The 13811-nt window shown below is 46.9% G+C and overlaps 1 protein-coding gene across 1 annotated transcript in view; it reads right to left on the bottom strand.

Annotated features, from left to right (window-relative positions):
- The window catches only part of LOC126456466 (uncharacterized), a 537527-nt gene that overhangs the window by 158923 nt on the left and 364793 nt on the right, over positions 1-13811 (bottom strand). Inside the window, exon 3 of the mRNA XM_050092217.1 lies at positions 11900-12186. Coding sequence (XP_049948174.1) covers positions 11900-12186 — 287 coding nt within the window. The remainder of the gene's footprint in view (positions 1-11899; positions 12187-13811) is intronic.

Raw genomic sequence — 13811 nt, 5'->3', positions numbered from 1 at the left:
GTATCGGTGAGGACCATTCGCAACCATCTCCATGAAGCTGGGCTACGGTCCCGCACACCGTTAGGCCGTCTTCCGCTCACGCCCCAACATCGTGCAGCCCGCCTCCAGTGGTGTCGCGACAGGCGTGAATGGAGGGACGAATGGAGACGTGTCGTCTTCAGCGATGAGAGTCGCTTCTGCCTTGGTGCCAATGATGGTCGTATGCGTGTTTGGCGCCGTGCAGGTGAGCGCCACAATCAGGACTGCATACGACCAAGGCACACAGGGCCAACACCCGGCATCATGGTGTGGGGAGCGATCTCCTACACTGGCCGTACACCACTGGTGATCGTCGAGGGGACACTGAATAGTGCACGGTACATCCAAACCGTCATCGAACCATCGTTCTACCATTCCTAGACCGGCAAGGGAACTTACTGTTCCAACAGGACAATGCACGTCCGCATGTATCCCGTGCCACCCAACGTGCTCTAGAAGGTGTACGTCAACTACCCTGGCCAGCAAGATCTCCGGATCTGTCCCCCATTGAGCATGTTTGGGACTGGATGAAGTGTCGTCTCACGCGGTCTGCACGTCCAGCACGAACGCTGGTCCAACTGAGGCGCCAGGTGGAAATGGCATGGCAAGCCGTTCCACAGGACTACATCCAGCATCTCTACGATCGTCTCCATGGGAGAATAGCAGCCTGCATTGCTGCGAAAGGTGGATATACACTGTACTAGTGCCGACATTGTGCATGCTCTGTTGCCTGTGTCTATGTGCCTGTGGTTCTGTCAGTGTGATCATGTGATGTATCTGACCCCAGGAATGTGTCAATAAAGTTTCCCCTTCTTGGGGCAATGAATTCACGGTGTTCTTATTTCAATTTCCAGGAGTGTAATTATCCGGGCTGTTATGCCGTGGTCGGTTGATGAATTCCGTGGTGATTCCCAACGTTTCGTCTCCGACTGCGGGAGACATCTTCAAGGGGGTCCGTAGCTTGATGGAAGGTCCAACACACACACTGGCTCGCTACTGACTGCCGCTAAATTCCGTGTCCGCGCGCCCCCGCGCCGCGGCGTGACATCAGGTGTTTTGAAAACGTCAGTGCAACTGGCCGCTGTCCGTCGCCGTCGATCGCCGTTGCCATCACCCAGTAGTGGACGAGTGGTACACATCTTCTTTAACACCGGCATCCATATACCGTTTAATTTGACGCCCTCCTCCTTTCGGTTGAAATTATTTGGGTGTTTAGCTATTTCGATTGCCTCCCTGTAGAGCCTTTCGTAGTATCCGCTCGTGGCCGCTAGTACTTGCGTCTCCTCGAAACGAATATTGTGGTTCCCTGGCTGGAAAGCATGCTCCGCAACAGCTGATCGTTCCGTTTCTCCTCTTCTACAATTTCCCTTGTGCTCTTCCAAACGTTTAGAAACAGTTCTTTTGGTGATACCCACATAAACATCACCACAGCTGCATGGGATCCTATACACTCCAGATTTTTCCAATGGTTTGCGAGCGTCCTTGGCAGGCCTAAGGTATTCCAGTATCTTCCTGGTGGGCTTGTAAATTACGGTAATATTCCGTTTCGTCAAGATCCTCCCTATTCTTTCCGTTACATTTTTAACAAACGGCAGGAAAACCTTAGATTTTGCAGTAGCCTGTACGTCAGTATGATTTCTGCGTGGCTGCCTCAACGCAAACTACATTTCCTCGATGTGCTTGTGTTTAGAAATGAAAATGGTAGTTTGGGCCACTCAGTGTACCGCAAACCCACGCACACGGACCGTTATTTGCACCGGGATTCGAACCACCACCCCCAACAGAAGCGGGGTGTTATCAAAACGTTAGCGGACAGAGCTAGAATATTTGTGAACCTGAGTTGCTCGACGCTGAGATGGAACATCTCCACAATGCAGTAACGAAGAACGGATATTCGTCCACCGAAATAAAACGTGCGTTGAGGCAGCCACGCAGAAATCATACTGACGTACAGGCTACTGCAAAATCTAAGGTTTTCCTGCCGTTTGTTAAAAATGTAACGGAAAGAATAGGGAGGATCTTGACGAAACGGAATATTACCGTAATTTACAAGCCCACCAGGAAGATACAGGAATACTTAAGGCCTGCCAAGGACGCTCGCAAACCATTGGAAAAATCTGGAGTGTATAGGATCCCATGCAGCTGTGGTGATGTTTATGTGGGTATCACCAAAAGAACTGTTTCTAAACGTTTGGAAGAGCACAAGGGAAATTGTAGAAGAGGAGAAACGGAACGATCAGCTGTTGCGGAGCATGCTTTCCAGCCAGGGAACCACAATATTCGTTTCGAGGAGACGCAAGTACTAGCGGCCACGAGCGGATACTACGAAAGGCTCTACAGGGAGGCAATCGAAATCGCTAAACACCCAAATAATTTCAACCGAAAGGAGGAGGGCGTCAAATTAAACGCTATATATATGCCGGTGTCAAAGAAGATGTGTACCACTGGTCCACTACTGGGTGATGGCAACGGCGATCGACGGCGACGGACAGCGGCCAATTGCACTGACGTTTTCAAAACACCTGATGTCACGCCGCGGCGCGGGGGCGCGTGGACACGGAATTTAGCGGCAGTCAGTAGCGAGCCAGTGTGTGTGTTGGACCGTCCATCAAGCTACGGACCCCCTTGAAGATGTCTCCCGCAGCCGGAGACGAAACGTTGGGAATCACCACGGAATTCATCAACCGACCACGGCATAACACCCCGGATAATTATAATGGACATGTCATGCTTTACCTGGCCGGTCAGTCGCTCAACAGATGCACGTCTATTCGCTCGTCTACGTCTCTGCAGCCGTCTTTCACCTGTGTCATCTATGGCCCGTGGTGCACCACAGCTGCTTGGCGGCACGCGAACAGTTTACGAATTTAGACATTCCGGAAATATTTCCACCCTTGGCCCGAAAGCCAATGATCACGCTCTTCCGGACGTCAGATACATCGCTCCGTTTCGTAATTACGACAAAGACTGCACTGTTTCCCTCGTCCCCCGGCACGCTTTATATACCCTTCATTGCTACTGCTGCCACCTGCCGTCTGTGAGTGGTTATTGCACGTTGACGTCAAACATACGCTGTGGTCATATTAATTTGACGGGACCGTGTAGTCTCATGTGCTACGAATCAAACATCTCTTTGATCTAACAACTAAATAAGTAACTCTATTAATATTGAACGATTGCTTATACAAAGAATCACTTTAATTTATGTAAAAATTTTGTAACAGAAGTGCACTGTGTGAAACATCTTTTTCTTTATTGTTATGGGTCTCCAGTCCGAAGACTCGTCTGACGCGGCTCTCCACGCTCGTCTACCCTTTGCAAGCCTCTTCATTCTCTTCACAACCTGTGCAAACTATATTCATCTGAACTTGCTAACTGCAGCAAGCCTTCTATTCCTCTACAATTTATTCCCCTCCCTCCCCCCTCCACTCTTCCCTCCCTTCATCAGGACCCATATTTTCCTCCATTTCCGAAGTAACGTTTTCTAGATACCTCACGATCGCTTCCTCTAGTCAAATTGTGTCATCATTTTTTTCTCCTCGAACTGAATCATCATCTCCTCATTACTTACATCATCCGTCCATCCAATCTCCAACATTCTTCTGTTATTCCATATTTCAAAATTTTCTATTCTTGCCTGAACTGTTTACCATCCACGTTTCACCTCCATAGAAGGCTACGCCCCAGATAAATACTTTCGGGAAAAACTTCCTAACACTGAAATTTCCATTTGATGTTAGCAATCTTTTTACAAACGCTTTGCTTACTATTGCCAGTCTGTACATTATACCACCTGTACCTCAGCCAACGTCATTTACTTTGCTGCCCAAATAGCGAAGCTCATCTACTACTTGCAATGTCTCACTTCACCTCCTGCTCTAATTCCCGCAGCATTCCACTACATTTTGTTTTAATTTTCCTGATATTTATCTTCACACCTATTTTGAAGACACTGTACATTCCGTATCGCTGCAAAATTTCGCAGTGTAGTACGAGGGCGTGCTGGAAAGTAATGTCTCTGAATTTTTACGTGAAAACTCTTGAAGCTTTTTACATAAAACGAACGTTATTAACGTTCTACATTTTTATTCCTCATGTCTACACAGTTACCCTATAAGAAAAAAAAAAGATTCAACTCGAGGAATTGTCCGAATGGGATGGAAATAGATATAGGTGATGTACATGTACAGACAAACATATGATTACAATTTCAGAAAGAACTGGATTATTTATTCAAGAGATAGAGCTTCTTAAACTGAGAAGGTCAGTAACACATTTGCACTTACGCAAGCAGTTTTCGGCTTGCCATTGATTGATACAGTTGTTCGAGGTCCAATTGGCAAGTTAAAACGTCAGGATCTCAGTCTGGCTGGAGGGCCCTGCCCATAACGCTCCAAACGTTCTCAATTGAGGGGAGATCCGGCCACCTTGCTGGCCAAGGTAGGCTTTGGCAAGCACGAAAACAAGCAGTAGAAAACCTCGCCGTGTACGGCCGGAATAATCTTGCTGAAATATGAGCCCAGAATTGCTTGCCACGAGGGGCAACAAAACGGTGCGTAGAACATCGCCGACGTACCGCTGTGCCGCGGAAATGCTATGAAAGGGGAATGGTACCACAAGCCGTCACTCCTGGTTGTGGGGCCGTATGGTAACCCACCGCTGTCCGGGTCGTTCCCAGACATGTCTTCGGCCTGGAATCTCACTGACTGGAGTAGAATTGTCTTCAGTGATAGAGTCCCGCTTCGATCTGAGACCAGATGGCGGGCGCAGACGTGTCTGGAGACACTCCATGTAGCGATGGGATATCAACTTGACTGTCGCCAGCCGTATGGTCGACAACCAGGACTGACTGTCCGGGGTGCCATTGCATTTCATAGCAAGACTCCTTTGGTTGTCATCTGCGGCAACGTTTTGTTGCCCTGGCGACGACCATATTTCTCCCAACGAGAGGCCAGTTTATTGATACCGTCACTGTAGAATGTTTGACTTTCTTGACGGAGCCGCAACCTCACCTCTGCTTGCACCACTTCACCACTATCGAACTGAAGCCCTTTATGGTGTTTTTTAAGTTTTGGAAGACAGATGAAAATGAGATAGCGCCAAGTCGAGACAGTACGAGGATGATTGGTGGCAGTAAACCCAAGACATCGAATTTTTGCAATGTCGCAACGCTCGTGTGTCGTCTGGCATTTTCATGCTGAAGGAGAGGGTGCTCCATGTGTGGACGAACTCTTAGAATTCGAAACTCGGTTACAGGGCGCAGTTTCCCACGCATGGACATAATTAAGTTACACACAGCCACGTTACACACTGGATTTCGGAGCCTTTAGCGACGGACCGCTGCAAATATGTAGACATGAAGAATAAACATATAGAATGTTAATGAAGTTCACTTTATTTAAAAAGATTAAGAGTTTTCACAAAAAAATTCTGCGGTATTACTTTCCAGCACTCCTTCGTATTTAATGCGTAGAGTATTCTGATTCGTTTTATGTCCCTCATCAACTACGTTAGAGATTAGTGACGTGTTTGACAAAGAATGTTCCGCTCGCCACTGGGAAAGGGGAAGTCGTGCGCTGTCGCAGCAACTTGTAGGCGTAACAGTCGAATGGGAAATAGGAAAGATGCCTCAAATCAGGGAATTCGGTCAGGAACGAATCTTGGGTGACCAACATGTGGAAGATTCCGAAGTCGAGCTGCAACTCGGCTTTTCACGAACCACGGGTCTATAATTAGTACTTCGGTTCTGGGGAAATCATCCTTGCTAGTTTCCGTGGGCAACAGTGTGTTGATGGTAAGGTCACCGTCGGCTGACATATCTCGCGAAAGCTTATACAGGGAATGTTTCATTGCTGCATAGCAATAGTCGGTGAGGGGGTACGCCGTAAAGAATCACGTCCTCGCTATGTCGTGGAGATGCGACTGCCCCCAGAGATTTACCATTTCTTACCGCACATAACAAGGAATAGAGATTAGCATGGGCTTATGAACACTCCGCGGTCATCAGCGCCCGTACAAAGTTCCAATTGTTACACAGACCAATCTAGGCACTGTTACGAATGGCGATGATGATGATGATTATGAAATAATGATGACAACACAAACACCCAGTCTCTGGGCAGAGAAAATCCCCAACACGGCCGGGAATCGAACCCGGGTCCCCGCGATCCAGAAGCAGCAACGCTAGCCACTAGACCACGAGCTGCGGACTAAATATCGTCAAGATTCTTAATTCCTGGATTAGGAGAAGTGTCTGTATACATAATTAAGATCTTACAAAACCCTCAGAGAGCACGATTCCTATTCGCACTTTTCCAGTTACCTTTTTTTCCACTTATTGCACCAGCTACAACACTTACGTTGCCTCCTATAGCGCATGCCATGAAGTGTCGCAGCCGTCACCAGCGGGAACGGGCCTGCTGCATATTATTAGATTCGTGTGTTTAATTAAATTGCTCACGAAGGGGAGCGATATAATTGTGACGGGTTGCGAAGTAGAATGAACCGAACATTACCACTTCATAAGAACAAAGAAACAGGAATTTGGCTGAATTGGGGTTGTCTGTAACCAGACACACAATATCGTAAGTTAGAAACCTCTCATGTTTCGAGATACTTCCATTCCTACGTGACTGCACTCAATCATTTTGTATTTCAGTGTGAGAATCTGCTCTGAAATACACCAGGTGGTGTACGAAGCTTGTCTTCTTGCGCTGTAACACATACAGATCCTCCTTGAGCGAGCAGCGAAATTTCAAATGTCCACAGCATCTAGTGACTTCTCTTTGTGTGAAGGTGCTTTAAAATGTTAGTACGGTTAATAGCTCAAGTGCCTTTCTATTAAGGTAGTGATTCGTTTTGTAAATGCAAAAGCACCTAACGCAATAAAACTCACCGAGAAGTGCCTGAAATTTATGGGCCATCGGCGGTGAATGAAGGAAAAGTAATGGATTGGTGGAGTGTAATTGTGGAGTGCTGCGGGTGTACGATCAATAATGAAAGGATTGGGTTGTCTGGCTTATGGATTCAAATGAAATACTAACGGAAAACCGTCGCTTAAGAGACAGTCAATTTACTAAAGATATTCAGCGGTTTACACCGGACCGAATTTTTGCCGAGGTACTGTATTATTGAAAACTGTTTACGAGCTGGGTACCACGCTTCTTCCACCTGATGAAATTGTCTGCGATAAGGCAGAGTCGTCTTTCCGAGTACTAATGGCCATGCCACACAATTGACGTTAAAAGATTTTAACGATTCTGCTGACGTTCGAAGAGATTGCTTCTGCGTAGTGCCTTGGGTTTTTCTACTCTTTTTCCTCTCCACAGCGCTCTCCAAGTCTGACGAATGGAATCCCCAGTCTTCTGAAAGACGTCGTGTGGGCTTTCGTCGTCTGATAAGCTATGTGCTCTGAGGGCCGGGGCCGTCAGAGCAGTTTTCCTTTGTGTTGGGTAACGACAACAGATCTTTGACTGAACGTACAGGCCCGTTTGTGTGCGGTTCGGCACACGCCATGGTCAGGTGACTCATCTAACCTCCCGTTCACATCTTAGATGCCCACGTGCAGTGTGATTCCTATTTCGTATTACACTTTTTGTAGAATCATGAAAGGATGCTGATCTTGATAGTGGCGGTCCATACGTGAATCTAAATGTAAATGCTCTACCTAACAAGATTATGAGCATGTTCACCTTCCTTGGACCATTTTCAGTGCGGTGGGCAACTTTTAGGAGGAGTTATGCAGTTTCCCATAATCTCACAACAAAACTTCGCTAAAGTTCAGGTAATTAAACAAATTGTTTTCCAGATTTCTATTTGTTGTGGGCTGACATAGTCGTAGGATTTTTTAAATGACTTCAAAATTGCCATGACTGCATATTTATTACAATATACGTTGTTACACTTAGATCTTGTGGTCATTTGCAAGTGATTGTAAGCGCTGAAAAAAAAAAAAAGGTTCAAATGGGTCTGAGCACTATGGGACTTAACTGCTGTGGTCATCAGTCCCCTAGAACTTAGAACTACTTAAACCTAACTAACCTAAGGACATCACAAACACCCATGCCCGAGGCAGGATTCGAACCTGCGACCGCAGCGGTCGCGCGGTTCCAGACTGTAGCGCCTAGAACCGCTCGGCCACTCCGGCCGGCAAGCGCTGAAAACACGGGAGCAGTCGACATTAATAAAAGCCATAAAAATGAAATGAACTTCGGTGGCTGGTGTTAGCTTCTGTTACATACAGAAAAATGTGACGGATACAATCCTATCCTTCACATACCGATGGTGTTTGGGGCAAAGGCTGACAAGAGACATCGAGGCTCAAATAACTTTTATGCCTTTTATAAATGTCGACTGCTGCCGCGTTTTCACTAAGAAGGATTTGTGCGACATAAGGGAAATTTGGTAGGTGTGTTTCTACATGTGAAAGATATTCTATTCAAATTTCGCGTCAGTCGCGTAAGAGTGGTGCTGGTAGTGCCAATATGAGCAAGCAAGTCAGGTTAGGTTAGCTTTAAATACACGCTGTGAAAGTCGTGAGTGTTAGTTACGTATGAGATTGGAGGTGATGAGTTGACGTCAGTAAAGAATACCTTTAAGGTGACAAGGAGGCGTTTGTCAACACATCACTGAGTTTTAACGAGGTCGTGGGACAGGGCCACGAGAAGCTGCATGCACCACCTGCGATACTGCAGAAAGATGTGGCAACAATGTAGCCACTGTACATGGCTGCTGGAAGCGGTGGTCACGAGAATGTACCTCCGCAAGAAGACCGGGCTCCGGACGATCACGTGACAGTACCGAGAGGGAGGACCATCGTGTTCGGCGTATGGCTCTGTCGCACCGTACTGCATCTGCAGCAGCAATATGAGCAGCAGTTGTCACAACACTGACACAACTAACTGTTACGGACCAGTTGCTTCAAGGACAGCTCCGAGCAAGACGCCATGTACGACGAATTTCAGTGACCCCAAACCACCGCCATTTGTGACTTCCGTGGTCTCAAGCCCTTTCGTGGTTATCCCACGCAACGAGATTGTGCTGCCATTCATGAACAGCTTTCTAGGGGGTGTTTTCAAAAGGATAACTCTCGCCGACATGCCTCTGCTACAACCCAACATGCTCTAGAGAGTGTCGACGTGTTGCCTTAGCCTGCTCGATCACCAGATTTGTCTTCAATCGAGCACATATGGATATGATCGGACGACAACTCCATTGTCATCAACAACCAGCATTAACCGTCCCTTTATTGGCTGATAAAGTGCAACAGGCACCTGTGCAACACAATGCATACACGTGTGTGTGCTTGCACCGAACATTCTGGTGGTTACACCAGTTACTAATGTACCAGCATTTCGCAATTGCAAGGGCTTAGCTCGTGCCTACAGTAGCGTGGTATCCTGCAATGTTAATCACTTAAATATGTTCCCTGGACAAATGTATTCGTAAATTTCATTACTCTACATTAATTATTTTTAGTGTTACGATTTTTTTCCCGTTGGTGTATATCCACCTGAAGAGTCTAAAAGTAATAATGGACATTGTAATAAACTGTTCAATTGTTTTTGGTGCTATCCATGTTAAGTATGCGGTCCCTCAAATAACTTACGGGTTTGCTGCCGAGTAACATCGTCGAACACCGCCGATATTTCGACAGGAGCACACCCTGCCATTCTCAAGGCACAAATGCAAGGAGGAAGAAATGAGCAAGGAAATTTAATACATCGGTTCACAGAGGTGAAACATGGAAGATACCGCGCACAGAACAAGTGTCAACACGAACAAAGATAACCAACATGAGAAATATCGACAGTTACTATTAATCAACAGGTGAGGTAGCACTAATTCTGTCCCTCTGTTTTTGATGAGGGACAGAGCCGGATTCCAAGCAGCATTTAAACAAAATCCACCATCTCTGTTAATAAGGTTGCTTGATGGTTTGATTTCAACAGCTTCCTTAATAACACTACCCAATAGCTGGACGTGCAAGCCAGAATCTCCGTGTTGTTGTATTCCATAGGATGACCGGTGTCAAGGCAATGTTCTGCAATAGCGGATTTGCTCCGCTGTTGTAAGTGTGTGTGACGCTTCTGTTCAATACACCTGTCTTCCACAGCCCTGATTGTTTGACCAATATATAAATGTAAATGTCGTGTGGCTAGGGTCTCCCATCGGGTAGACCGTTCGACTGGTGCAAGTCTTTCGATTTGACGCCACTTCGGCGACTTGCGCGTCGATGGGGATGAAATGATGATTAGGACAACACAACACCCAGTCCCTGAGCGGAGAAAATCTCCGACCCAGCCGGGAATCGAACCCGGGCCCCTAAGGATTGACAGTCTGTCGCGCTGACCACTCAGCTACCGGGGGCGAACTGACCAATATATGAGATGCCACAACTGCAAGGAATACGATAGACCCCAGCCTTACGTAAACCAAGATCATGTTTTACGGACGCCAACAAGGCCTTAATCTTAGAAGGTGGTCGAAAAACACATTTCACATCATATTTCCGCAAAATACGGCCAAAAACACGCGTCTCAGCGACATTGAAACGTGCGTGTTTTTTTCAGATCTGTAGACGATACTGTTGTTGTTTGGCCTCATGCTAGTGAGAATTTAAACCGGTTTTTGGAACACCTGAAGTCAATCCACCCGAATATTCAGTTCACTATGGAGGTGGAAAAGAATGGATGCCTTCCCTTCCTCGATGTGTTGGATGACTGATGGTACGTTGGGACATTCTGTTTATAGGAAGCCTACTCGCACTGACTTGTATCTGCGATCTGATAGTTGTCACCATCCAGCTCAACATGAAGGAGTACTTCGTAGCTTGGTTCACAGGGCCCACGTTATCTCAGACTCTGACAGTTTGGCAGCTGAGCTATCACACCTCGAAGTCACCTTTCGTCAGAATGGTTATAATGAGAGGCAGAGCAAACGTGCGTTGCGCTATCAGTCTTCTGTGCAACGGGTGAGTGACGATAGCAACGAAATGGCACCTAAGTCTACGGCCTTTTTGCTTTACGCAGGAAGCATTTCCAACAGTATTTGCCGTATTTTGCGGAAATATGATGTGAAATGTGTTTTTCGACCACCTTCTAAGATTATGGCCCTGTTGACGTCCGTCAAAGATGATCTTGGTATACGTAAGGCTGGGGTCTATCGTATTCCTTGCAGTTGTGGCATGTCATATACTGGTCAGACAATCAGGACTGTGGAAGACCGGTGTATTGAACATAAGCGTCACACACACTTACAACAGCGGAGCAAATCCGCTATTGCAGAACATTGCCTTGACACCGGTCATCCTATGGAATACAACAACACGGAGATTCTGGCTTGCACGTCCAGCTATTGGGTAGTGTTATTAAGGAAGCTGTTGAAATCAAACTATCAAGCAACCTTATTAACAGAGATGGTGGATTTTGTTTAAATGCTGCTTGGAATCCGGCCATGAAAAACAGAGGGTCAGAATTAGTGCTACCTCACCTGTTGATTAATAGTAACTGTCGATATTTCTCATGTTGGTTATCTTTGTTCGTGTTGACACTTGTTCTGTGTGCGGAATCTTCCTTGTTTCTCCTCTGTGAACCGAGGTATTAAATTTCCTTGCACATTTCTTCATCCTTGCATTTGTGCCTTGAGAATGGCACGGTGTGCTCCTGTCGAAATATTGGCGGTGTTCGACGATGTTACTCGGCAGCAAACCCCTAAGTTATTTGAACATTCAATTCGCCGGGAAAAGTTAAGGTCTCACATGCGGTCCCTACATTGTTCTTGCCGCTTGCAAGAATTACGCATGACAATAGAGATCTCCATTTTTCAAGAGCGTATTAATTCCGAACTGTATGAACATTAATGGTCAGCCCGAACGTCTTACCTAGGGTAAGCGAGCCGGAGGTCGGCCCTGAGCTTGGCCAGCAGCTCCGAGGCGCTGCTGAACTGGCGCAGACTCATCTCTGGCTGCTGCTGCGGCGGCTGCTGGTGCTGCGAGGTCGCGTGGCCGTGGCCGTGCCGGCGGTGGTGGTCGCGCGGGGAACCCCCGTCCGCCGCCAGCGCCGCGACGCCAGGCATGGCGGACGCTGCGCCCCCCGTGCCGCGGCGCCCCCACTTGCGCAGCGCCGCCGCGTAGTCCTCCGGGTTGTACACCGGCGGCCGCAGCTGCTCCTGCAAACATCACGGCCAGAGGTCAGCAGTCCGCAGTGTCAGTACAAGGTCAGGACACAGCACCAATCACGTACAGTAAGATTGGAAAATTGCGCAGGTCGCACCAGTGTTTAAGAAGGGTAGTAGGAGTAATTCATCGAACTACAGACCTATATCATTGACGTCGGTTTGCAGTAGGGTTTTGGAGCATATACTGTATTCAGACATTATGAATGACCTCGAAGGGAACGATCTATGGATATGTAATCAGCATGGTTTCAGAAAATATCGTTCTTATGCAACGCAGCTAGCTCTTTATTCGCACGAAGTAATGGCCGCTATCGACAGGGGATCTCAAGTCAATTCCGTATTTCTAGATTTCCGGAAAGCTTTTGACACCGTTCCTCACAAGCGACTTCTAATCAAGCTGCGGGCCTATGGGGTATCGTCTCAGTTGTGCGACTGGATTCGTGATTTCCTGTTAGGAAGGTCGCAGTTCGTAGTAATAGACGGCAAATCATCGAGTAAAACTGAAGTGATATCAGGTGTTCCCCAGGGAAGCGTCCTGGGACCTCTGCTGTTCCTGATCTATATAAATGACCTGGGTGGCAATCTGAGCAGTTCTCTTAGGTTGTTCGCAGATGATGCTGTAGTTTACCGTCTAGTAAGGTCATCCGAAGATCAGTATCAGTTGAAAGCGATTTAGAAAAGATTGCTGTATGGTGTGGCAGTTGACGCTAAATATCGAAAAGTGTGAGGTGATCCACATGAGTTCCAAAAGAAATCCGTTGGAATTTGATTACTCGATAAATAGTACAATTCTCAAGGCTGTCAATTCAACTAAGTACCTGGGTGTTAAAATTACGAACAACTTCAGTTGGGAAGACCACACAGATAATATTGTGGGGAAGGCGAGCCAAAGGTTGCGTTTCATTGGCAGGACACTTAGAAGATGCAACAAGTCCACTAAAGAGACAGCTTACACTACACTCGTTCGTCCTCTGTTAGAATATTGCTGCGCGGTGTGGGATCCTTACCAGGTGGGATTGGCGGAGGACATCGAAAGGGTGCAAAAAAGGGCAGCTCGTTTTGTATTATCACGTAATAGGGGAGAGAGTGCGGCAGATATGATACGCGAGTTGGGATGGAAGTCATTAAAGCAAAGACGTTTTTCGTCGCGGCCAGATCTATTTACGAAATTTTAGTCACCAACTTTCTCTTCCGAGTGCGAAAATATTTTGTTGAGCCCAACCTACATAGGTAGGAATGATCATCAAAATAAAATAAGAGAAATCAGAGCTCGAACAGAAAGGTTTAGGTGTTCGTTTTTCCCGCGCGCTGTTCGGGAGTGGAATGGTAGAGAGATAGTATGATTGTGGTTCGATGAACCCTCTGCCAAGCACTTAAACGTGAATTGCAGAGTAAGCATGTAGATGTAGGTGCTGTTACAAGTGGAGGTTTGCCAAGCGCTGTCTAACAACATAGCCACTAGTCAAATCTTCTGTCGTCGTGGGTACGCCTGAGAATGACTGGGACAGCGTATCCATAACGTTCAGTCCAGTAATGTTAGAAGAGGAGCATTGGCCAGCAGTGTAAGTCTGATAACAATGATGCACTGATCGAATCTATTGTTGTCGTATTCAAGC

This window comes from Schistocerca serialis, chromosome 2 (genome assembly GCF_023864345.2).
Source record: "Schistocerca serialis cubense isolate TAMUIC-IGC-003099 chromosome 2, iqSchSeri2.2, whole genome shotgun sequence".
NCBI lineage: Eukaryota > Metazoa > Arthropoda > Insecta > Orthoptera > Acrididae > Schistocerca > Schistocerca serialis.
Note: the sequence above shows the minus strand (reverse complement) of the source record. Positions and strands in the feature narration are given on the sequence as shown.